This window comes from Lithobates pipiens, unplaced genomic scaffold, assembly GCF_037356315.1.
Source record: "Lithobates pipiens isolate NorthernLeopardFrog02 unplaced genomic scaffold, aLitPip1_a1.2 Scaffold_3, whole genome shotgun sequence".
NCBI lineage: Eukaryota > Metazoa > Chordata > Amphibia > Anura > Ranidae > Lithobates > Lithobates pipiens.
The window spans coordinates 154,643,237-154,668,641 of record NW_027507790.1 but is presented as its reverse complement, the minus strand read 5'-3'; the positions used below and the strand labels follow the sequence as shown (position 1 = coordinate 154,668,641).

At 42.0% G+C, this 25,405-nt stretch overlaps 1 protein-coding gene across 2 annotated transcripts; it reads right to left on the bottom strand.

Moving 5' to 3' along the window:
- Positions 1 to 1,564: 1,564 nt before the first annotated feature.
- On the bottom strand, positions 1,565 to 25,405 carry LYSMD3 (LysM domain containing 3). 2 transcript variants are annotated; one of them, XM_077462402.1, is made up of 4 exons: positions 25,368 to 25,405; positions 24,853 to 24,966; positions 14,042 to 14,325; positions 1,565 to 6,125 (listed from the first exon to the last, which is right to left on the bottom strand). In XM_077462402.1, the coding sequence occupies exons 3-4, from the start codon at positions 14,309 to 14,311 to the stop codon at positions 5,589 to 5,591; spliced, it is 807 nt and encodes a 268-aa protein (XP_077318528.1). In that variant the 5' UTR covers positions 14,312 to 14,325; positions 24,853 to 24,966; positions 25,368 to 25,405; the 3' UTR covers positions 1,565 to 5,588. The 2 variants fall into 2 exon arrangements, with proteins under 2 accessions (XP_077318528.1, XP_077318529.1); XM_077462403.1 differs by having other exon boundaries at positions 14,042 to 14,322; positions 25,368 to 25,397.

The following is a 25,405-nucleotide window of genomic DNA, read 5'->3' as shown; positions in this document are numbered from 1 at the left end:
CCCATATCTTTTAATGGTGAACGTATACAAATCAGCAAACAGGAAACACACAAGTTAACCTACCAGTCTTACAACCTCAGTTCTAAAAAGTTGGAATGCTGTGTACATAAAAACAGAACACAATGATTTGCGAATCTCATAAACCCATATTTTATTCACAATAGAAAACAGAGAAAACTGAGAAAATGTACCATTTTAAAGACAAAAAATAAAATAATTTTGAAATTGATGCCAGCAACACATCTCAAAAAAGTTGCGACACGGTTGGGGCAACTGGGCATGCGGTGCAGCACTAACTTGACAGCAGCTCCTGCTGGTTGCTAATGGACAACGGGTCTAGCAGTCACAAGTAAGCAGAGCACATAAGTCCGTCTAAAATATGGATTTATGGCATTTGCCAATTATTACATTCTGTTTTAATGTAGATTTTACACAGCATCCCAACTTTTTTGGAATTGGGGTTGTATTTTAACCAATTCAATACCGGGTACTTACAACCCCTTCCTACCCAAGCCAATTTTCAGCTTTCAGCATTGTTTAAATGACAAATTGCACGTTCATGCTACACTGTACCAAAAACAGAATTCTCATTTTGTTCTAACAAATATGTCCATTATAAAATTTTGTAAATTAATACGTTTTCTCCTTCAGTGATAAAGTGGCACCAATGAGGTGGCACCAATATGCAGAACGGATGGGCATTGATAGGCGGCACTGATGGCCACTCATGGGTGGCACTGATGGGCACTGGCAGGCATTGGGGATGGGCACTGGTTGCCATGTTCCTGGTGGTCTAGGGTGGCATACCTGGTGGTCCAGTGTGGTGGAATCCATGGTGGTCACGATGGCATCCAGGTGGTCCTGGGTGGGCATCCAGGGGGGGGGGGGCTGCGCTGATAAACAATCAGCACAGACACCCCCCCCCCCCCGTCAGGAGAGCAGCCGATTGGCTTTCCTCTACTCAGGCCTGTCAGACGCGAGTGAGGAAAAGCCGGTCAAGGTCTCTTCCTGTTTACATCGTGATCATCCATGATTGGACATGGCTGATCACGTGGTACAGAGTTCAATGTAGCGGTGTGTTAGACTGACACACCAAACCACTGATCTCCACGATGCATGAGAGCGGTCGTTCTGGAGGGCCGTCATAGGACGTCCACCCAGAACGAGAGCCGTGACGTCCAGCCGTCATTTGACGGACGGGAAGCGGTTATAAAGGATTGCGAATACCAAAAGGTTTACTTTAAGAAAAAGTAGAGCTGGTTGGATTGCCAGCCTCATATCCACCTTAGATTTTAGGAGCTTTTGCAATATGTACATTTTACTGCACTGTATTGTGGCTTACAATACCAGAAGACATTGACATACATTTATTGGTTTACAGATGAGAACAAAACATGTACGAAAATGCATTTCTTTGCATTTCCAAATACGCATCTGCAGTTCAAATGCAATAACCATGATGACACGAGTGTATAAGCAGAAAGGGTAGAGCATGAACGCGCGTAACTATGGATAGAACGATTCACAATTATGAACACAATTCAGCAGGAAGAGTCGATCCACAGCCCTCTCCTCTTCTGGAAGTGTTTAATTATTCTCTGTGCCAGTCAAGCACCCACACACTGCTACCTTCACCTCCCAACATAACTTTTTATGTAGTTACCAAAGAGTATAAGGAAAACCTAGAGTGCCATTTACATTTTAACCTTTGAGTCTGCTGACATCACATCCAAGATGGTGGCATCCTGCAGCAGTCAGGCCTTGTGGATGTCTATACATGGGGAGCTTTTTACAGGTAAGAGCATGTACAATTTGATGGGAAGATTAGTGCTGAAATTAATAGTCTGGCAATATGATCTTTAAGAAAATGAAAGCTCAGTCTACCCAGTAGAGGAGCAGCACTGGATGGTAGATGGTAGATTGGAGAGTATGACAAGGAGGCATGTATTGCAGTAAGAGCTTCTTTTTTAACTTTACTTATTGCAGGTCAACATATTTTTAGGTTTTTGGTAAAACTTGCAGTTGGGTTTTAAACTACAATTGGCGATATCTTTTTAAAGGGTACAAGCTCTAGGACAGGGGTCAGCAACCAGTAGATCGCAGAAAGGTGACTGGTAGATCGTGGTCTGGGCTTGCTGAACCACCATTCTAGAGCATCCAGTGCAATGCAGAGGGACTACTTGTAAAGTTGGAGCTGTAGTAGGGAGCAAGAGTCCTACTGTAGTACCGGCTCCTGTCCCATGAGGAATGATACCAACTGCAACTGGAGATCACACCTCTTATCCCCGCTAGTGGTCTCCAGATTAGTGCCAGCAGCAGGAAAGAAGAGATCTTCAGGTCAGCGTGAAGCAATACACCAGCATAATAGTATAGGGCTGCTTTCACATTGATGGGCTTCAGTTTAAATCCATGATTGCCGTGCAATGCCTGCAATTGTGACATGGTAATCCGGCTGCTCTAGGGTTGTCCTCCTTAATCCTCTCTTTACAACCTGTCAAAGAACATGCTTGTGCCTCTAACATTTCACTGATTGCATGCTTGCTTCAGATCTGTGACTCAGTACTGAACAAATGATAATGTTCATCAAAGTATAAATGTAAAAAAAAAATGTTCCCATGGAGAGGAAGAGGGAGAGTGACAGCCAGCATAGAGCCCTGTCCCTCTCCATTTTGCAGTGCGGTCTCCTAATTTCTGCTGTTTAGGTTACAGAGAGTAGAGACGGAGCCGGCTATTTAGGGAACAGAAAGAGTGAAAACAGAGATCATCTTGAAAATGAGCTGGTGATTTGAAACACAAGCTAAACATATCAGCTACTACACTAGTCCAAGTCTGTAGTACATGGCTTGTGCTATTGTCAGCTTTTGTTTACATGAAAAAAGCCCTGAATAGCAGGCTACAGCTCTAGACTCTGTAGGAGAGATGAGGAGGCAGCATAGCAATGCTCTGTCTGGCAGCTTAGGAGGAGGGAGGAGGGGATGTGCTGGCTTGGTGTGCATTGCCCATCATGCCCCCTTCTCCTCATGAGCTCTCACTCAGAAATTATCTCTGTTGATGTGCACTGTCAGATAGGTAGGTTGGCAGCTGGTGGGGCTTGGTTTCCTAAAACACAGCTCAGCTTAGATGGGGACAAGTACTATGTGCACTGGATCCCCTGGTGGGGGGTAATCGGGCTGTCTTTCCTTCTACCCATAGTTCTGGTTTCAGGCATTTGAACAAAGCCTGTGGGCAGAATATGCAAAGTTCATATTTTACCATGGAATCAAAGTTCTTAATTTAGACCTACCCAGCTACGATACATTAAAATGTTTTATTTTAAATGTTTCACAAGCTTATGACTGATAGACACATGAAATAACCACGAAGAAAGGATTGGTGCTTTTTTTTTTTTTTAATATATATATTTTTTAATTGCTATGCTCCAAACTTCACGACACAATCTGCATATTGAGATGCTTGTTAAATAGTTGCTCTTAATGCTGTCGGATAATGAATGTCCTAATTGCCACAACAATTAAACTCTCACAAATAATCTTAAAGCCAAAGATTCTCAGCTCTTTATCCCTTTATAGTATTGTAACCACAGATTTTTAAAATACTTTCACTCCATAAAATATAAAACCATTCCAGTACCCAGTGCTGTCGGGACTAAAGCGGACAATCTTGGCCAGTTTAGCGTGGACCGGCCAAGATTAAATCCATGTATGGGCAAACTGATTGTACCCAAGTCGATCCATCAATTGACTTGGGTACAACCAGCATGTCAGAATTCTAGCATTTCGATCACCGTGTTCTCCCCACGCTCCTCCACTGGGAGAACACAATCTCAGTGGAGGAAGTGATTTTCTTTGCTGCAACCCATGGTTGCAGGAAAGAAAATTGCATCATCTATAGCAGTGATGGCGAACCTTGGCACCCCAGATGTTTTGGAACTACATTTCCCATGATGCTCATGCACTCTACAGTGTAGTTGAGCATCATGGGAAATGTAGTTCCAAAACATCTGGGGTGCCAAGGTTCGCCATCACTGATCTATAGTCTGTCTTAGTAATAGCAACATCCCTCAGTACAACTGTCTTCACAGAGTTGTACTGCAAAGAAAGAGAAGGGTGTGTCAGACCAGGAGTGTCGATTACTGGGTGTCTACTGGACTCAGATTTAGACCTTCTACGCATATGCTGTATCAGTAAAATGAAGACAAGATTATAAAATACAGGTTGTAACACAACTATTACCAGACTGCATTTCTGTTACTTCAGTTAGACTTTAAAAATGTTAATATCCTGCCCAGTGGAACACAAAGCAAGTAGCTCTTCCTGTGGCAGCCTAGCAACCCCCACAGCACACCTTGTAGTATAGTATAGCGGTGTAGACACGGCTCAATTCGTTGTTGAAGGCATTGCATTGTGGGATACTCAGAGCGCAGTCCTGACTGATGACCATTTCCTGTTGCTGCAAAGTACCTCAGTATTTTCACTTTTAGAAAAAGTCAGCAATGAGCACAGCCCATGGAGCATCCTACAATGCAAAGTAGAACCTTTAACAACTTACGGAGTCATGGCCTACACTACAGAGGGTGGCTGGGCTTCCTTGAAGGGCTGGGAAGTCATTTAAATCAAGTGGTGCCTAATCTACATTTAAATAGTTGTGTGAGGTTTATTTTTAGCCTAGGTTCACACCGACAGCGGAATTAAAATTGTGCGAGTTCAGCTGAACTTGCACAATTTCATACCCGCATGTCAGTCAGACTTACGGAGCGATTTCAGAGACATCTGTGCGGGTTCCTATACAAATCACACCCGGAAGTCACCAAAAGTAGTACAGAAAACTTCTTTTGGGAATCAGTGCAGCGCTGCAAAGTTGCCGTTGCACTGATTCGGACGGTGCCATTGCCGGTTTTTCGTCACATATGGAGACCCATCACATTTGGCTACCCGCTGGACTGTGCATGCGCGACACCACCATATACGTTCCAAACTGTGGCGATCTGCGCTTGCGCAGAATTTTGTGGCCACACCCAAGTCCAGGTTCAAGCCCCACCATTCAAGTGGACATAGAGTCAGATTATAATTATGTCGAGCGAAGCGAGGCCATGCCACGAAGCGTGGCAAGCGAAGCGAGCCCGCGAGGGGCCCTGTGGCAAAAATCTGTGTTTTACAACACATATGGCAGCACATATAGAGGCATCGTGCACTCCAGCAGGTAGCAAAATGTGATGGGTAGCCAAATGTGACACGACACCGGCACTAGCCAATTTGGCATGCGATTTGACATGTCAAATCGCATCAATGTGAACTTAGGCTTAAAGCGCTAAAATGTATCAGTATAATAAATATAAAAATGATGTGGTTATTCTGTGTCCACAGGACTTGAATACCTGCAACCATATACAAAAATAGATTTATGTTCACAGACGAACCAGTTGCATTGTAATACTAAAGCAGCATCCTCACATAAAATACAATCTTTATCTTCCACCTCTGTATTGCTTTACCAAAGTTTAGCACATTGTTTCCTGCTAGGATACCGATCCTGGTTTCTCTAGGTGCAGGTAACAGCACAAATTTAGTTCCACAGGAAGACTGCACTGGTTAATCATTTCCAGGAGAAGAGTCTACCTCTGAAGGATTGGTCGCATTTGAGGAGTTTAAATGAGGCTCTCTGTCTAGAACTTCATAATAGAGAAAATAAAACACTGGTGTAACTACTCCAACAATCACCATGATGACAACAGCTGTCCACCAACCCAAACCCCAGTCCGCTCCATAATAAGGGTCTTTTGGTTTGGCCGCTTTGAAATCAGGTTCAAAATGGAGATCATGGCTTAAAGCAGAAACCACCTCATGAAGGTTTTCCTTTGTCACATCAGTTGACCTTACTATGTGCTTGATATCTCGATCTACTTCTTGGAGAAAACTGTCCGCTGTCTCTAAAGGTGGTGCCTCAAGTAATACGCTGTATTGCTGCTCTTCTGAAGGCTGGCCAGGCAGAGTCCTGGACTGTTTAACCTTTGGGGAAAACTGGGGGTCAGCCAATAAACTGAAACGCTTCACTGGAATTTTTATTGTCCTCAATGCAAAAAAGTCCTGTTCATTAATGAGGCTGTTGGCTCTTTTCAGATCTGCAACCTGTAGAGATACACAATATAGACGTTAATTCACATATGATAAATGGCAACAACTGTCGTTTTATTCTTATATTACAAAGATCTTCACTCAACTGTAGGGAAACCTTTTATTTATTTTTATTTATTTATTTTTTAAGTAGAACTCTAAAAAACAAACCCCAGTGTAACCAAAAGGGAACAACAACAACAAAGCTTTATTAAAAAAAAAAAAAAAAAAAAAAAAAAGTCTATGGGATTTCCCACAAGGTGAAGGCTGCACAAATGCATTCATCTAAATATATTCCTCACCAGCTTTAAAAGGAAATACAGTCACTTTTGTGCATCAAATGCCTTTGTAAATCCACATACTACTTTTTTAAAAGTTGCAGTGACATCGTCAGTATGCTGTACATAGTCTGAGCACAGAGCTGCGAGAGGGACAATCAGGTCCACTCACTACAGGCTCCCTGCCAAAAACTACAGGGTGGTGGAACCAGATCAGGCATCCTGCACAAGAAGAGAAAGCAGCAGTGATCGGTCTTTATTACAGGCAACTCCTACACAGAGGCATATACAGTTATTTCATGCTAGAGTGCTGCACAAATCTGGAATACTCAAAAAGGATAAATACAAGAGATTTAGACACACACACACACACACACACACACACACACACACACACTACAACTGGAGAGTGCAAAATCTAGTGTAGCTCTGCATAGAAGCCAATCAGCTTCCAGTTTTTTGTCAGAGCTTGACTGAACAAGCTGAATGGCTACCACGCACAGCAGCACCAGATTTTAAAACTCGAAATCAACCCCTCTGAGTGAATATTTCTTTGGCCCTGATGTCACACGACTTTGGACATCAAAGTCGGACAAGTTGTACCCCATGTTTTCCAATTCTAACCAACCATTCATATATGTGCAACTTAAAGTTGCAGCGACGACTTTCATGCAACTTGAGGGCCATAGACTTCAATGTTAATCCTCAAAGGTTTCACTAAAGTCCTTCCTGAATGTTTTAAAGTGGTTGTAAACCCTTACAAACCACTCTGACCTACAGGTAAGCCTTAATCTAGGCTTACCTGTAGGTCAGAGTGGTTTGTAAGGGTTTACAACCACTTTAAAACATTCAGGAAGGACTTTAGTGAAACCTTTGAGGATTAACATTGGTTAGGAGATATTTGCCCGAAGACGGGCACCGCTGTCTACGGCGCATGCTCCGTAGACAGCGACGCGCACTGAGTGCGGCATCTTCAACAACGGAGATGCCGCATGCGCGGGAGTGACGTCATCGTGGCTTCGACGAATGACAGCGCCGGAGCAGCGAGACCCACCGAGAAGATGGATGCGCCGGACTACAGGGGACAGCGGTGACATCGCTGGCTCCTGTGTCAGGTAAGTGACACATAATGGACTACTATGTGATGCATAGCAGTCCATTATGCTTTACCTTTGCAGGGAACGAAAGAGGAAGTAAACCCATCAGGGTTTACTTCCTCTTTAAATGCAACAGTTCTCCATTATCTCTGGTCACAGCCAAAGTCGCATCCAAGCAGGGTAGATTTGATTTAAATAAAGTCGATTTAAAATTACAATTGAAATCATGACTGAAATCACTAGTAAAATAGCTTAATTTAAATTATAATTTTTAAAGAGCAACTGTCATCTCTGCAAAGCAGCAGCTCCTCCTGTTGACTCACCAACAGTTCCATTCACTTTTATGGGATGGCTGGTGATGTGGCAATGAATGACACAAGGTAAGGGAGGTGGCAGAACAGGAAAGTTGATGCCCACAAACAGGCACTGCCATGATGAATCTGAAATGACAGGTGCTCTTTAAAGTGGTTGTAAACCCTTTACAACCACTTTAACCTACAGTTAAGCCAAGATTAAGGCTTACCTGTAGGTGCTTGAATAATCTCCCGGACCTGCACGGCCTAGGAGATATTTGCAAATCGGCGTACAGTGATTTCTTCTGCGCCGGAGTTAGATAGGGCACGCTATGCTGTTTCTAGCTTGGGTCATGCTGTTAAATGCAGCTCCCGCACGCACGTCATGCGGCTCCAGCCACTCACAGAGCCGGAGTTCACAGCCCCAGAAGGAAGAAGGGTGAAGAATGGACGTTCGCTACTAGCGGAGGAAGACGGGGACATCGCGGCCTTCTCCTGCAGGTAAGTGTTACATAATGGGCTACTGTGTAATTTACCTTTGCAGGGAAACAAAGAGGAAGTAACACCCATCAAGGTTTACTTCCTCTTTAAATGTAAAGGACTTATTCTTGCTGGTAGTTAGACTCTTTAATGTTTGCAAATTTAGAATATTAAGTTGTCAGGTTAGTAAAACAGCGATATCAGAACCAAATTCAATCAATCATACAGTTTGTAGTGTGCATAGATTTGCAAAATAATGGGATAAAGGAAGATTCCTGAATTTTGTTTTGTTTTATCTCATGGTTACTGTGCCATTGTGTGAATGCATTAATGCAGTGCATGTTATTTCAGCTTGCAGAGCTTGGATTCATTGCATGAGTTTACCAAAAATGTAAATATTGCAGAATATACAGCCTCATGCTACATAACCAAGCTCCATTTTATGCTGAATAAACTAAATTATTATTAATGTATCTAAATAGAAAAAAAGTCTTTACTCCAAACGCATTTAAAAAGTAAAAATAAAAATTTGATTTATATCTACCCTGCATCCAAGTCATAACTGACCAAAGTTGTGTCAAAGTTGTATGATTTCAAAGTAGCTTGATTTTGGAGTCCAAGTGAGAATGGATCCTTCCGTACAGAGAAAATACGGAGGCTACCCTTGCTGAGCTCTTCTTTTGAGCAAATATACAAAGTTCTGACCTTACTCCAAATTATCTTTTCTGCATAGTGTTCCTGGTTGCAGATTAAGAAAGTACGGAGGTTAGACAGCAAAGCAACAAGAACATACAAAAATAGTCAGGCAAATCAGAAAAAACAGAATTAGATTAGAGCAACTCCTGAAACTAGTTGCATCATCAATGCATCGCGATTCGGGTGTCCACGATGCTGCGACAATGCTACAACCGGAATAATCGATTGGTGGATGACTTCATCCCAATTACCCTGCCCCTCCTGGGAGAGCGCTCCAAGCATACTCTACTTATAGGCAAGATGGGATTCATCAAGTGCCCCACTGCATGTGCTTTTTAAAAATATGTAGCTACATAACGCATTTCTCAGCGTGTCCACGCAGCTCATGTGACTACAGATCTTCTGATCTGACAGCTACAGTCAGCAGGTCGGTGCCGAGAATCCCCTGCTGACATCAGCTGGGACAACAGACGGAGAGAGAAGAGAGGCGGGCCGAGCAGTCAATAGGGATGGGCGAATGGTTCGGCCTGAGCATAAGTTCGGGCCAAACTTCGGTTGTTCGTATGTTCTGCAGAACACTGAACAATATGCAATGTTCGGGGCAAATTCGAAAGCCGTTGGAACACAGTTAAAGTCTATGGGACATAAACATGAAAAATCAAGTGTTCATTTTAAAGGATTATATGGAAGCTATCGTCATAAAAAGTGTTTGGGGACCTGGGTCCTGCCCCAGGAGACATGTATCAATGCAAAAAAAAAAAAAGGCTGTTTTTTGGGAACAGTGATTTTAATAATGCTTAAAGTGAAACAATAAAAGTGAAAAATTCCTTTAAATTACATACACGGGGGGTGTGTATAGTATGTCTGTAAAGTGGCGCATTTTACCCATGTTTAGAACAGTCCCTGCACAAAATAACATTTCTAAAAAGGAAAAAAAATAATTTAAAAAGTACTCGTGGCTACAATGGAATTGTCAGTCCTGGCAATATAGATTAAAAAAAAAAAAAAAAGGGGAGCATGAGATCTCCCCAGTCCATTACCAGGGCCTTTGAGTCTGGTATGAATATTAAGGGCAATCCCAAACCAAAATAAATAAAATGCGTGGGGGGTCCCTCCAAATTCCATACCAGGCCCTTCAGGTCCCGTATGGATATTAAGGGGAATCCTGCAACAATTCTTTTTTTTTTTAATGGCGTAGGAGTCCCCCTCAAAATCCATACCGGACCCTTCAGGTCTGATATGGATTTTAAGGGGAACCCCGCACACAAATAAAATAAATGGCGTGGGGGTCCCCCCAAAAATCCATTAAAATAACTGAAACATCGCCATAACCTGTGTTTACAATGCTTCAGTTTATGAATGGAGAGGAGCCTCTGTCTCCTCTCCATTCCTTTTCAGTGCCGCTGAGGCTGCTAAGAAGGGGACTGGGAAACATGTGTCCTCAGTCCCTTTCCCTGTCTCAAAGGGGAGATGTTAAGACCCCTGATATCTTACCAAAGACCCCCCCCCCCCAACAGGTTAATAATAAAAAAGGAATTGGAATAAATAAAAAGAAATTGTAAAAAATAAATATCCACACACTGCCACCCCCCCCCCCTTAAAAAAAAAAAAACAAAAAAAAAAAAAAGGCATTGTAAAAATAAAAAGAAAATTGTAAAAAATAAAATAAAAAAAAATACCGACACGTGCCACTGTCACATCACATAAAAATAAAAGTAACGTTAATCGGTTTCGGCGAGTATTTGAAAAAGAGTATCGGTTAGTAATTAGTGTGGTTCTGTTCCTTGTGATAACGGTCAGCCAATCAGAAATATACATTACAGAGCCCTCCCCTTTTTCGCACATTGGAGTAAGGGAAGAATGATTTTATAAAAGAAGATTTGATCAATGAAGGGTAGGAAGCAGCAGATTTCATTAAAGCAGTACGGCCCTTTTTTGGCCCTAGTTCTCATCACAAGAGCGCAGTTCGTTATACATTCCTGTGACCCATTTTCAGCTGACAGTGGGCTAAAGCCTGCATTCGGCTGAAGTCACTTAGTTGGTCCAGTGAGCCACTGGGAGACTGGGCCAGCCCCTCCCACCCCCTCTACAGCCCAACGCTCCAGCATGCGCTGGAGGGGCAAGAGAAGAGAGTCGTGACTGACTGCTACCGGCACTCTCTTCTCACTACAGACTGAGAACTGAATTGTCAGTCTTTTATTGCTCATTTCTCGGTCTTAGAAGCAGCAGGGGACAGAGTATCCATCAAGGCGAGTATACTTTTTTTTTTGGGGGGGGGGGGGGGGCATACCTTTTATTTTATAATTGAACATTTTAAACCCTTTAACCCCATCTCCTGTACATCCTACCTTCACCCAGTCTCTGTAATGCCTGTCTATTAAACCCTTACCTCCTCTTCCCTTTGTGTACATGAATGATGCACCATTTAGATATTTGGACCAAAAAAAAAAAAAAAAAAAAACATACATACATACATACATACCAAAAGTTTTGACACACCTCATTCAAAGAGTTTTCTTTATTTTCATGACTATGAAAATTGTAGATTCACACTGAAGGCATCAAAACTATGAATTAACACATGTGGAATTATATATTTTCTTGCCATAATACAAATTCTAACAGTCTATTCAGTAGGACTATCAGCTGTGTACTGTATCCACCTCCTGCACAACACAACTGATGGTTCCAACCCCATTTATAAGGCTTGAAATCCCACTTATTAAACCTGGCAGGGTACACCTGTGAAGTGAAAACCATTTAAAGTGACTACCTCCTAAAGCTCATCAACAGAATGCCAAGAGTGTGTGAAGCAGTAATCAAAGCAAAAAGGTGGCTACTTTGAAGAACCTAGAATATAAGACATATTTTCAGTTGTTTCACACTTTTTTGTTGAGTATATAATTCCACATGTGTTAATTCATAGTTTTGATGCCTTCAGTGTGAATCTACAATTTTCATAGTCATGAAAATAAAGAAAACTCTTTGAATGAGAAGGTGTGTCTAAACCTTTGGTCTGTGTGTGTGTGTGTGATAGATAGATAGATAGATAGATAGATAGATAGATAGATAGATAATTTTATAGGATCACCTTGGGGTGTCCACTTTCTAAAAAGTGGTCATTAGGCATTTGATAAGTTTTACAACATTTTTTCACAAATGTTGACCCTTTTTTTTTTTTTTTTTATATAGTTAGGTCCATCTATATCTGGACACAAGCACAATTTTAGTTTTTTTTCAGCATTTACCAAAACACATTCAAGCTATTATACATGGAAGTGCTGAAAGTGCACACTTAGGTTTCATTTGAGTGCATCCAAATCAGAGGAAGGGTTTAGGAATTACAGCTCTTAAGAATAGCCACTCCCCCTTTTTTCAAGGGACCAAAAGCAATTGGAAAAATTAAATCAAAAGCCTTTTCATGGCCAGGTGCGAGCTACTCCATTATTTCTTCATAAATTAAGCAGGTAAAAGGACTGAAGTTGATTCTAAGTGTGGTATTTGCATTTGGAATCTATAGCTGTGAACCTACATCATGCGTTCAAAGGAGTGGTCCATGCAAGTAAAACAGGCCATTGTAAGGCTTCAAAACAAATGCATCAGAAAAATATCAGCAACATTAGGAGTGGCCAAATCAACAGTTTGGCACATTCTGGAGGAAAAAAGAATGCACTGGGGAGCTTAGCAACATAAAAAGGCCTGGGTGTCCACAGAAGACAACAGTGGTGGATGATCGCAGGATCCTCTTCATGATAAAGAAAACCCATTCACAACATCCAGACAAGTGAAAGGAGGTGGGCGTATCATTGTTCAAGTCTACAATCAAGAGAAGACTTCATGGGAGCAAAATACAGAGAGTTCACCACAAGGTACAAACCAGTCATAATCCTGAAAGGATAGAAAAGCTAGATTAGACTTTGACCAAAAAAAAATAAAAAATCTAAAAAAGCCAGACCAGTTCTGGAAAAGCATTCTTTGGACAGATAAAACCAAGATTAACCTGTACCAGAATGACAGGAAAAAAAAAAAAAAAAGAAAGAAAAAAAAAAAAGTCTGGCGAAGGCTTGGAACAGCTCATGATCCAGAGCTCACGTCATCTGTAAAACATGGTGGAGGCAGTGTGATGGCATGGGCATGCATGTGCTCATTGATGATGCAACAGAAGACAGAAGCAGTCGGATTAATTCTGCTTAGAGATATACCATCAGCCCAGATTAAGTAAAATGCAGAAAAGCTGATTGGACGACACTTCACAGTATAGATGAACAATGATCCAAAACACACTGCAAAAGCAACCCAGGAGCTTTTGAAGGAAAGGAGTGGAATATTCTGCAATGGACACGTCAATCACCTGATCGTAAGCCAATTGAGCATGCATTTCAATCCTAACCCAATTGGGCATGCATTTCACTTGCTGAAGGCAAAACAACTGAAAACAGCTGCACTTAGAGCCCCAGCAAAGCATCAGAAAGGAGAAAACCCAGTCTTTGGTAATGTCCATTGGATCCAGACTTCAGGCAGTAAAGGATTCTCAACAAAATATTAAAAATTACATTTTGTTTATGGATTATATTAATTTGTCCGATTACATTTGAGCCCCTGAAAATGGTGGGGGGGGGGTGGGGGGTGGTGATGGGTTGTGTATAAAAATGGTTGCAGCTCCTAAAATTTGTACTCGATATTGATGTTCAACCCCTTGAATTAAAAAGTTGAAAGTCTGCATACTTAAAAAACTTAATTTGGATGGCTTTGTTTTAAATTTTATTCTGGTGGCATACAGAACCAAAAGTATGAAAAAATTGTGCCTGTGTCCAAATATATATGGACCTAACTGTGTATAAAAAAAAAAAAAAAAAAAAAAAATAATAATAATATACAGTGGTTACAAGATTACCCCAAAAAAAATTACCGGTTATCAAACGCTCCATCTGTCTGAAAAAAAAAATAATTATATGAAATTAATTTGGGTACAAAAAAAATTCCAGATATGAAAACTTAAAAATGACTCGGTAAAGAAGGTGTATATACAGGCTGAAACTTAAGCAGTTAAATTATACACTGAAATAGCAAAACAAGGAAGTGCTTACAGTACAACAATGTTGAAGGGCTATTGAATTTAAGGTGTCCCCTTCCGCAATGTCCTTGCTGATTAAAATGATGTCATCAAGGCGTTCTTTGGAAGTGCTTCTTCTAGTCTTCTCTCGCCCTCGTGGCCTTAGTGCATATTCTTCAGGATCTTCCTCTGACAAGTCATTCTCTGAATTGCCCATAGGTGTAAAGTGATAGCTATGACCTAGTGTTGTGGATGACACAGCTGCTGGTTTCAGGTAACTGCGAGAAGGGTGTTTGCCAGTCATTGTTAAAGTACCTGCTGGAGAGAATTAAATGTACAGAGCGATTACCCATAATTAAATCAGTAAACACTACACACAATATAATCAATTTGCTGAAAAATAAAGAAAGAAATGGTACCTATAACATGCCAAATTTCACCTCAGTTTAAAATAGTAAAGCAATACTAAAAAGGTACATTTGAAAAAAAAAAAAAAAAAAAAAAAAAAACACACAACACATGTTATACTTACCTGCTCTGTGCAATGGTTCTGCACAGAGCAGCCCCAATCCTTCTCTAACGTCCCATGCCAGCTTTTAGCTTTTCTGGCTCCTCCACCCTACGGACTGCTCCAATAGCAAGCCAATTGCTATGAGGGCACTCGTGCATGCTCACTTCTGATCCACCCAAATGGTGCCCATTGACACAAAGAACAGCACTCAGCTCCCTCCTCACTGGCTGTGATTAACAGCAGGAACCAATGGCTTCCACTGCAGTGTCTGAGCCAATGAGGAGGGAGAGAGCTAGGAGAGCAGCTCCTCTCATGCACATCACTGGATTGAGATTGGGCTCAGGTAAGTATCAGAGGGGGGTCTGAGGAGGAGCTGCACATAGCCTTGTTGGCTCGGATACAGCGAGACCCATTGGGGTTAGCACCAGGAGCATCGTTGGGGGAACTTGAGAAGAGGAGGGAAGATCGTGGGCTCCCCTGTGCAAAACCATTGCGCAGAGCAGGTAAATAACACTTTATTTTTCAAAATTAATATAAGAAAACACAACACACAGAAGCTTTACAATCAGTTTAAGTTGATCTCACATAGTGCTTTGATGGATAGTGACTGACTAGGTATCCAAACAAGCTGTATGCTTGCATCAGCATGTACAAGTGTGCACTGACATGTGCCGACGCATGATTTTTACAGTAATGTCTTGATTTTTTCTTTTTGTGTTAAGCTGAGCATACAGCTAAGAGCACAGGGTAACTCATTTGTCACAATGCATGATGATGAAATGCAATATTTTCAAATTTTTCTGGTATAGCTTGACATTGGTGTAGACTGGCAACACTGAAAATTATATTTGTCCTTGTGTTGGGACTGTGTTGAGAAAAGCACCTCAATGCAGGTGGCATGAATGAGCCCTTGCTTCACTATACCTATACCTGGAAGAATTTCACAGCAATAAGCTTTTTACCTTATTTGGTTATCGTTTCTTTTAGTTAAAGTACAAGGAAACCCAATCACTCTTAACATGCTATTATTTCCCCTGATGATCCAGCCATGAGGGTCTTTTTAAAAGGTGCTTCCTGTTAGGGTGACAATTGTTCCCCTGCCTCGTCTCCCTGGACACGCGTGCCCTGCCTCGTCTCCCTGGACACGCGTGGCATTGCTGACACATTGCACAGTCACAATTCACGGTGTTCATGATCAGTAATTCAGTCCAGAATAATGATGTACAACTGGCACTGAAGTGAATGTACATGGACAGGCTCAAGATTAATCAGTGCTGCAATGAAATAAAGAATGTAAATAGAAATAAAAGCATTTTATGGAAAAGAACATGGGAATTGTTTAGGATACACTGTGCTCTAATAAATTAAATGCTAACCAGTCAGGGTTTCCATTTGTTTTCATTGGTTTGGAAAATGGTACCTGGCATGTGCCATGTACAAAGTCCCTTCAAGCCAATGGCAATATTGATTCTACCTTTCATTTCCTTACTGGAAAATCTGAGACTGGACTGTGAATAAACATGACATCTGTTGGGGCTGATCTTGTCTTTTGATTCACTTGCTGCGTACCTGCTTTGGATCAATGACTCAGAAGCCACTGGATGTCAGAAAGCGATAATTTTTTTTTTGATTTTCCTTTTTTCTTTAAAAAAAAAAAAAAAAAAACAACTTTGTGGGGGGTAAAGTATTCAACTCATCTGACAGTCCATTAGCTGCAGTAGCTGGAGAAGGGGGGGGAGGGGGGCGCGGGTGTGTTTGGGCTTTCAAATGCCCAGACAAGTGAGTATATTCACACTTCTGTTACAGATGGGCTACTGGGTAAAAAGGTTACCTTAAAGCAAGGCTAGAGAATTACAATTCACGGGGGTCCAGTCAGAAAATCCCCCCCATCACAGACTGGTCCCCCATCACAGACTGCCCCTACCCCCACCCCCCCCTCCATCGTAGACTCCTGTCCTCATAACACCGCTCCCCCCCTCCCCACAGAGCCCTACCTTATTCACACAAGACGGAAAGTACAGCAGCCCTGGATAACAGGCGGGACTTTTCACGTTAAAGGTGAGAGATTGATTGCTGGGACCGCCCCGCTGCGTAGCAACCAACCACCCGCTTTTTAACTTGAAAAGTCCCATCCTTTGTCCAGAGTGGCCGCGCTTCTCATCTTGTGTAACATTTTAGACAGGCGGAGGGCGGGGCAGTGCAGCGATATTACCAAAGAGACAGACCCGTGCGCAGCGTGTCTGCCATGCTGTGAACATAGCAGCAGCAGGCAGGCGATTCAGCAGCCTGAGAAGGGTAAAAAGGGAAGCGCCACCTGAGTGCAGTATTAAAATGTAGGTTTTAATGACAACGTATGATTACACTTACAAGACAACAAAGATAAAAAGGCTCATCTGTTATTCAGTGGTCCATGGAGATTTCCTCAATTCCCAATCCGGGTGACGCTGCAGAGATGTGGGGGCTGCAGATGTAGGATTATCGGCAGAGAGTACTTTCTGTGGCCGTCGTGGAACACTCCCAACAAGGAGACAAGCTGGTGGTGGATGGGCGGATAGGCTACGTGCTCGGTGTAGCTGCTCCTTCAATAGGCCGATACGTTGTGTCATTAAAACATAGATTTTAATACTGCACTCAGGTGGCGCTTCCCTTTTTACCCTTCTCATGCTTACTACAGAGCCAGCTCTCTGAGGACGGCAGGCGCCTTTCTGATCAGCCATTATACTTTGTTTTAAACCCCTGAACTGCCAGATAACATTTTAACCATTGGACTTAATACTCAGTCAGCTATAATTGTCCAATTATTGTATGCATCTTTTGTATTGCACTTACTACCACATTTATGAGCCAGCAGCATGGCTACTGGGGCCAGAACCGGACGGCGGGCTGCCATTTAGTGATGCCTGAGATATAACGAATGCAGAGTCCTGGGTTTAGTAACACCATAAAATAACTTGTTTCCTTTAAAAAAAATAACCCGGCAAACAGCTAAGCACACAAATGAAATCTTTTTCTTCTAGGGATACACCAATACCATTTTTTTTTTTTTTTTTTTAAAACACAGAGTACCGATGCCTAATTTTTTTTTTTTAAAAAGGGGGTTGTAAAGTTTCGTGTTTTTTCACCTTAATGCATCCTATGCATTAAGGTGAAAAAACACCTCGCTGTCATGGGCCCCCCTAGCTCCCCCATTTTACTTACCTGAGCCCATTCACCTGCTGTGTGTGTCCCCCGACGTTCTCTTCTCCACCGAGTCTGGGCGCTGATTGGATAGATTGATAGCAGTGCAGCCATTGGCTTGCGCTGCTGTCAATCACATCCATTGAAGTGGCCGCTGGTACGAGTCATACATTTGCCGTGTATGGACGCCGACTGTATGACACGGGAGTGCGCCCGCAAACTAACCCCCTTCGGGAAAGAGCTTCACAGAGGGGGTTAGCTTTAGCAAGGAGGACCTGAGACAGCCGCTGTGGGACCCCAGAACAGCAGGATCGGGTCCACTTTGCAAAAAAATTTAAATAATAATAAAAAAAAAAAAAAAAAAAAAAAAAAAAAAAACACCGAACCTATACAACCCCTTTAAGTACTCGCCAATTACCAATTGACTATGAAAACCAGGTAGGAGGGATGGTTTGGGGGGGTTGAACAGCTGCACAGTGGGGATTAGATAGTTTGTACAACACAATTTGAACAGAGAACTTCTTGGAGAGCAGCATCATTTTCATGGTGTGCTCCAAGATAAGTTTGTCATCAGCAGGGAAGGAATCAATAGGTAGGCTGTGCTGTGTATTCTGTGAGTCTCCTCCAGTATCAGCCTGAAGCTGCATAACAGATTTTGTGTCCTCCTCTCTCCTATTCCTAGATTTGGCTGGACTTTGTGCAGTGTGGATAGGGTGGAAGAGGGGGGGGGGGGGGGGGAGGGAGGTGGAGATGCGTCCGTGTCCTGGGAAGGCAGGCCGCATCTCTAGGCATGCAGCCGGCGCCACCTTGCCTGTCCCGCCAGCTGAGGGATAGAAGTCGGTAGGAGGCGGAGGACTTTTGGAGGTGTCGCCAAGGTGAAAGAGGATCCTGGGCGGCAAATTAGACGCCAGAATCCGCACCTCTAAAGTTGCTGCGTTCACCGCTGGAAGGTAGGAGCGCTGAGCTAAGCGGCCTCTTCCTCGCTGGCCAGACACGCCCCCCGTTGACAGCTAAAGTGTCTTTGGTTGTTAAGGATTCGGCGGCTCTGCTCCTCAACAACCAATAAATGCTGGCATTTTCTTTGTATTTCAGAACCAAGCCAGAAGGCATCGGTTTCGGGTATCGGTACTATTTCATGAGTACCGATACCCCTGCAAATGCCTAGCATTGGCACCGATACCGGTGCAACTAAGTTCTTGGAACACCTGCCAATGATTTCTGTTCAGCCAGTCTTGCGCTTGAGACAACCTGATCAGATACCACAGCCCTGTCCCCGACCTCCTTAGGCACCAGCAGTACAGCTTGGCCAGATACCTGGCCCAGACAGACAATCAAGCAGCACCACAGGTCAACCCTCTGCTCACTCCTCCTGTCAGCATGTTCACTGGACACATAAAACTACTGCACCAATTGGTGATGAACTGGTCTTTTAAAAATTAGTTTACAGCCAAGATAAAACATACTGTAGAAGCACAATTACAGATATAATTGGTGCAATGAATGATCATTATACACTGGCCATAAAGCAAAATTAAATGTCCTGCACTCTACTGTGGTCATGTTTGCAAAGAATAGATACTATTAACAAGCAGAATGGTGCTCCTTCCATAAGCAGAGAGACAGAGCCTGTCCAATACTGATATCCATATCACTCACTACACATCTGCAACAACACAGCAAATACAACACAAAGAACAAAACAATCCCAGAAATCCCATAAATCCTACTGATCCCCCAACACAGAAATGAGTCAGTGCTGCAAGAAAACATCAAACACTGTACACAATATTTTTGATTCTTTAAAATGCTGTAAAGTAAGTGTACCTAAAATTAGGGCCACAGGAGCAAGCTGTATATGCAGACACTGGGTGAGGTTTAGGCGAGTTCTGGAGCTTCTGTGGTACTTATTTTAACAGTTTCAGCCCTGGAAGATTTTACCCCCTTCCTGACCAGAGCACTTTTTGTAATTCGGCACTGCGTTGCACCCAAACAAAATTGACGTCCTTTTTATTCCCACAAATAGAGCTTTATTTTGGTGGCATTTGATCACCTCAATGGTTTTATTTTTTGCACTATAAGTAAAAACGCAATATTTTTTACTATAATAAATATCCTCCAAAAAAAAAAAAAAAAAAAAATTATATATAATATATTATATATATTCTATCATTTATAAATTTTTTTTTTTTTTTGGAGGATATTTATTATAGTAAAAAATATTGCTTTTTTGTGTTGTTTTTTACTTATTATACACACACACACACACACACACACACACACACACACGATCATCAATTTTTATCGTGACTGCAACATTATGGCACACACATTGGACACTATTTTGTGACTCGATTGCCGAGAGACCGGTGGACATAGAGACCGCGGGTCCCGCGGGCACAGTCACGCTGTACAAGGTGTGTGCGCACCCGCTAGCCCTGCCATTTAAAGGCAACGTACAGGTACGGCCATTGCCCTGATGTATATCGGCGTGCAGCGGTCAGCAAGTAGTTAAGCACACTTGTGACAGTCATGGCCAAAAATATTGGCACCTAGAGCTGCACAATTTGTCAAGAATTGTTATCGCAATCTTGACTAAAATGTTTCACAATTCTTTCTATGCAAAGAATTCTCTCTGCTCTCCTGAAGCCACAGCTTTCAAAAGAAAGGAAGAGAAAAACTGGGCAGTCTGCCAAGAATCAAAACATTCTTTATCAGTTTAACTTAAGTATAAACATTGTAACAATTTGTCAAGTGAAAAAAGTTTAACCACTTAAACCTTTTTCTGACATTTGTTGGTTTCAAGTTAAAATAATTTTTTGCTAGAAAATTACTTGGAACCCCCAAACATTATATACATTTTTTAGTACACACCCTAGAGAATAAAATGGTGGTTGTTGCAATACTTTATGTCACATTGTATTTGTGCAGCGGTCTATCAAATGCGATTGTTTTTGAAAAAAAATTACCGTAATGAATTTAAAAAACCAACAACAAAGACCTAACCAGTAAAGCTAGCCCATTTTTTTTTATAATATGAAAGATTTTACGCCGCTAGAATTGTGATCTTTTTATTCTAAGCAAAAAAATGTATTTTCTCATTTTGGCCAGAATTGTGCAGCTCTATTGGCACCCCTACATTTCTGTCAGATAATGCAACACTTCACCCAGAAATTAAGGGCCAGTTCACACACCACATGCAATCTACTGCAGTTCTTTTTTTCCTACATCAAAAACACATGGAAAGTAGGTTATTATGGTTTCCAATGACATCATTCACAGCAAGACAGTCACTTTCAGGGCATTACAGTAAAAACAAACAACTCCTTATTAACCCCTAATTTACTCATTCTCCATTTAATTATTTTCCTGACAATTTTTTTTTGTTCACTTCGATAAACTAAATTATTAAAGTGGAGGAAGAGGAAGGAAGAGGAAGGAAGACGGCATAATGAGCTAGTATTCATCACATACTAGCTCATTATGAATTACTTACCTTACAACAAAGCTGTTGCAGCAGTCCCCGTACACCGATGTGACCGGCGACATGTCTCCCGTAGTTATTCCCAGGTTTGCGGGCTCCAGCGCTGTGATTGGCCAGAGCCGCGATGACGTGTTTCACCCTTAAGCGGTGCGCTTGCAGGACTGGAAAAAAATATTTAAAAAATTCATGCAAGCAGCATCTTTGGGGCACTGCGGGAGCGGTGAATGCACCGCTCCTAAAATGCCCCTGCCATTGAAATCGATGGCCTGCGTTGCTGAAGCAGTGCTTTGTGGGCTCTTTTAACCCCTTTTTCGCCCGCTAGCAGGGGTTAAAAGCGCCCGCTAGCGGCCAAAAAGGCGCAGCAAAAAAGATAAAGTGCGCTAAACATAGCGGCACTTTACCGCCAATGCCCTAGTATAAGGCTGCATTCACACCTGAGCGTAGCGTTTTCAAGCAGAAAATCTCGCAAAATTTACCGCGATTTTGCAGTGGTTTTTACCGCGATTCGTGTTGGTTTTTACCGCAATTTGCCGTGATTTTGCGCAGGGCAAAAGGTCACCAATGTTAAAAGAAAAACGCCCAAATCTGCTCAATTCGAGCTACAAAAAAGGGTCCGGAACGTGTTTGAGCTTCAGGCGCCATGGAGTGGAGATGTGAACCATCTCCATTGATAATAATAGGTTTTCTTTCCCCCCCCTAGCGTTTTGTAGCTTCAGGCTTCAAAACGCTCAGGTGTGAATGGGGTCTTAAAGTGCCCTAAATAAATATAAAAAAAATGACCCAACACCCATATTGTACACAAAATGTTGCACTGTCATTATTGTGATAATAAAATCAACATGCAAATAAACAAATATTTATAAACAATGAAAGTCCATTCATGTGAGCCGCACAACTTAGTAATAATTGAAGTGAAAGAAGATCCAAAACACCAAAAAGTCCCGGATGTGAAAGAAAAATAGTGATATCCTTCCAAATCAACTGCAGGTGTTAAACCTCATACTCCCCAGGAGGTAAAGTAAAGATATCCTCTTACCAGAGATCCTGACCTTTCAAGGCAGATATGTGCATCAGAGAGTTTTTACCCCTCACTACAGGTATATCCAGCTCAGCTTTTCCACCTGTCATAGGGAACGCCAATATTGTGTCTATCGATCACCCACAGGTCTCAGATCCAATTGAGCCATACATCAGGAAACAAACCTCATTGCGCAATATCCAGTTAAAAGCACAAGAGTTTTATTAAAAAAAACTACTTAGAAGGATTAGTAATCAGACATAATCAGAGTATACATCAGTCCCACGCTCTGCTCATGTACTGAGACGGTCACCGCTATTCCTTCTTATTATAGGCTCACCTGTACATAAAAGGGTTTACAACCACTTACATAAATACAACTTTTTTTGTTTGCCTTGCAGGAATAAGAAACAAAGATCTATTAGTAAAATCAGCACACTTTACACATAGTTAGGCACACGTTTAACCCCTTCCCAGCCAGTGTCATTAGTACAGTGAATAGTATTATCGTTGATCACTATATTAACCACTTGCCGACCATCTCACGCAGATATACATTGGCAAAGTGGCACGGGGTTGCAAAAACCTCGTATGGGTACATCTTACGTTGGCTCTTTAAGAGCTGCCAGAGGGCACACGGCGGGGGACCAGATGTGCTTGGCCAGCAGGCGCGATCGCAACCGGCCACACAAGGTCGCTAGTACCAGCATGGATATTTGTGTATGTAAAAAAGCACAAATCCCTGTGCTGTCAGGAGAGAGGAGACAGCAGTAAATAGGCACAACCATATGTCCTATCCCCATACAATTAGAACACAATGAGGGAACACACATTTAACCCCTTGATCACCCCCTATTGTCAACTCCTTCCCTACCAGTGACATTTACACAGTAATCAGTGCATTTTTATAGCACTGATCACTGTATAAATATCAACGGTCCCACAAATGTGTCAAAAGTGTCCGATCTGTTGGCCACAATCCTGATAAAAAATAAATAAAATGCAGATCGCCACCATTACTAGAAAAAAAATAAAATAAAAATGAGAGATTATACACACACACATATACTTAATTTTGTATTTACAAAAATTTTCCATAGTTTGTAGATGCTATAACTTTTGCGCAAACCAATCAATGTACACTTATTGCAATTTTTTTTTACCAATAATATGTAGAATATATATTGGCCTAAACTGATGAAGAAATTTTTTTTTAAAAAACATTTATTATAGCAAAAAATAAAAAATAAATGTTTTTTTTTTATAGCACAAAAAATAAAAAACGCAAAGGTGATCAAATACCACCAAAAGAAAGCTCTATTTGTGGTAAATAAATAAATAAAAAAGCTAACTTTGTTTGGGTAAAGCATCACATGACCGTGCAATTACCAGTTATATTGATGCAATGCCAAGTTGTAAAAAGTGCTCTGGTCAGGAAGGAAGTAAAATCTTCCAGGGCTGAAGTGGTTAATGTCACTGGTGATGTCAGTCCCAGCATCAGATTTCCCACCGCACTCACAGTCCCATTATAAGTCGTTGATAGCTGCCATTGGTAGTATTAAAAAATAAATAAATAAATAAAAATAATGTTTTATAAAAAAAAAAAAAAAAAAAAAAAAAAAAAAAAAGTATATATATATATTTTTTTTTTCTCCTCTTCCCTTTTTGTAAAAAAAAAAAAAAAAAAAAACACCATTGATGAAGAAATTTGATTTTTATTTTTTTTTTAAATTGGACGTGTTTTATAGCAGAAACTTATTTTTTTCCTCCAAATTTTCAGTCTTCTTTCGTTTACATAGCAAAAAATAAAAGAAAATGTAAAGTGGTGATTAAATACCTCCAAAAGAAAGCTCTACATGTCATTTCCATATAGCGTTGCACGACCGAGCAATTAGCAGTTAAAATATCTCAGTGCTGAATAGCCATAAACGGGTCTGGTCATGAAGGGGGGGGGGGGGTAAGACCTTCTGGAGGTAAAGTGGTTAAATGTGCATTTATCACATGACCCGCATAGGGCAGCCCATTCATTTCAATGGGCTTCCCTACACACAACAAATGCAGCAAAGTTGTTTCCGTAGCAGTTTTGCTGCGTTAAGCAATGCACTTTTTTCTTGCATGTTTTTGTGTGTAAAAAAAAAAAAAAAAAAAACTAAAAATTTGCATGGTCTTGCGGCGTTTGAATTGTCACATTTTGTAAACGTGTGCCAAACCCCCCCCACATATTTTGCACGCATTTTCAAAACGCACAGGTGTGAATGGGGCCCAAAAGGTAGAACTTGTGTTTGGAGTGAACCCCAATGGAAACCGTCTCTCCCATCCAATCACCTTTGAGATGCTCATGACATCATAGAACCAATATGATTACACAGCCAATGACACTGACCTAATCTGGCCATATAAGATTAATGATGTCACTGATATCTCCGCCCCTTTGTGTACATACAGCTGTGGGACAAGGAATGTCTAGGCTGCAGCTGATTGGAGGTCAATGACAGCTCTTATCCAAGTTCAGGCCAATCCCATGTTTAGCAAAGACCAATGAATTCCACCACAGACTGGAACTGAGGCACATAGATTGGTCCTTTATCTGTTAACCAATCAAATAATAGATGGCCAGCACTGACCCCCTACATGGAGACAATTCTGTGATGGACTCACCTGTCAGAGAGACGCATCCTCCTCTCTACGGCCTCCAGGCAGACCAGTCACATCCTCCCAGTCCACAACCGGACCTCTCTCACCTCAGCCAACGTACTGTGTACATCCTGCCGGTGTCTTGTAAAATACAGTCCCCCATCAGAAGCTGTCCCCTGCGTACTGCGCATGCGCAGTACACAGGAACACAGATTCCGAAAATTGCCGAGGACGAACGGCGCCTGCGCCGTGAGTCCAGGTTCTATCCCCACTATCCAAGTGGACATAGAGTTAGAATAAAAAAGAGCCGAGCGGAGCGAGGCCGAGCCCGAAGCGTGGCGAGCGAAGCTCGCCCGCGAGGGGCCCTCTAAAATTCTTAACCCTATGTCCGCTTGGATAGTGGGGCTACCGCCTCCACTCACGGCGCAGGCGCCGTTCAACTTCGGACTTTTTCCGAAGCTTCGGCTGCTCCGTACTGCGCATGCGCAGTACGGAGCGGACAGCAAATGATGGCCGGACTGTATTAGGCAGAACACCGGCTCTCACCTCTCCTCACGGATCATCTCGGCCACCGTCC

Excerpts from the sequence above, each read along its gene's own strand:
- LYSMD3 (XM_077462402.1), bottom strand. The coding sequence starts at position 14,311 with ATGACTGGCAAACACCCTTCTCGCAGTTACCTGAAACCAGCAGCTGTG. Across the intron at positions 6,126-14,041 it reads CCCTTCAACATTGTTGTACT|GTTGCAGATCTGAAAAGAGC; the intron begins GTAAGCACTTCC and ends GTATCTCTACAG.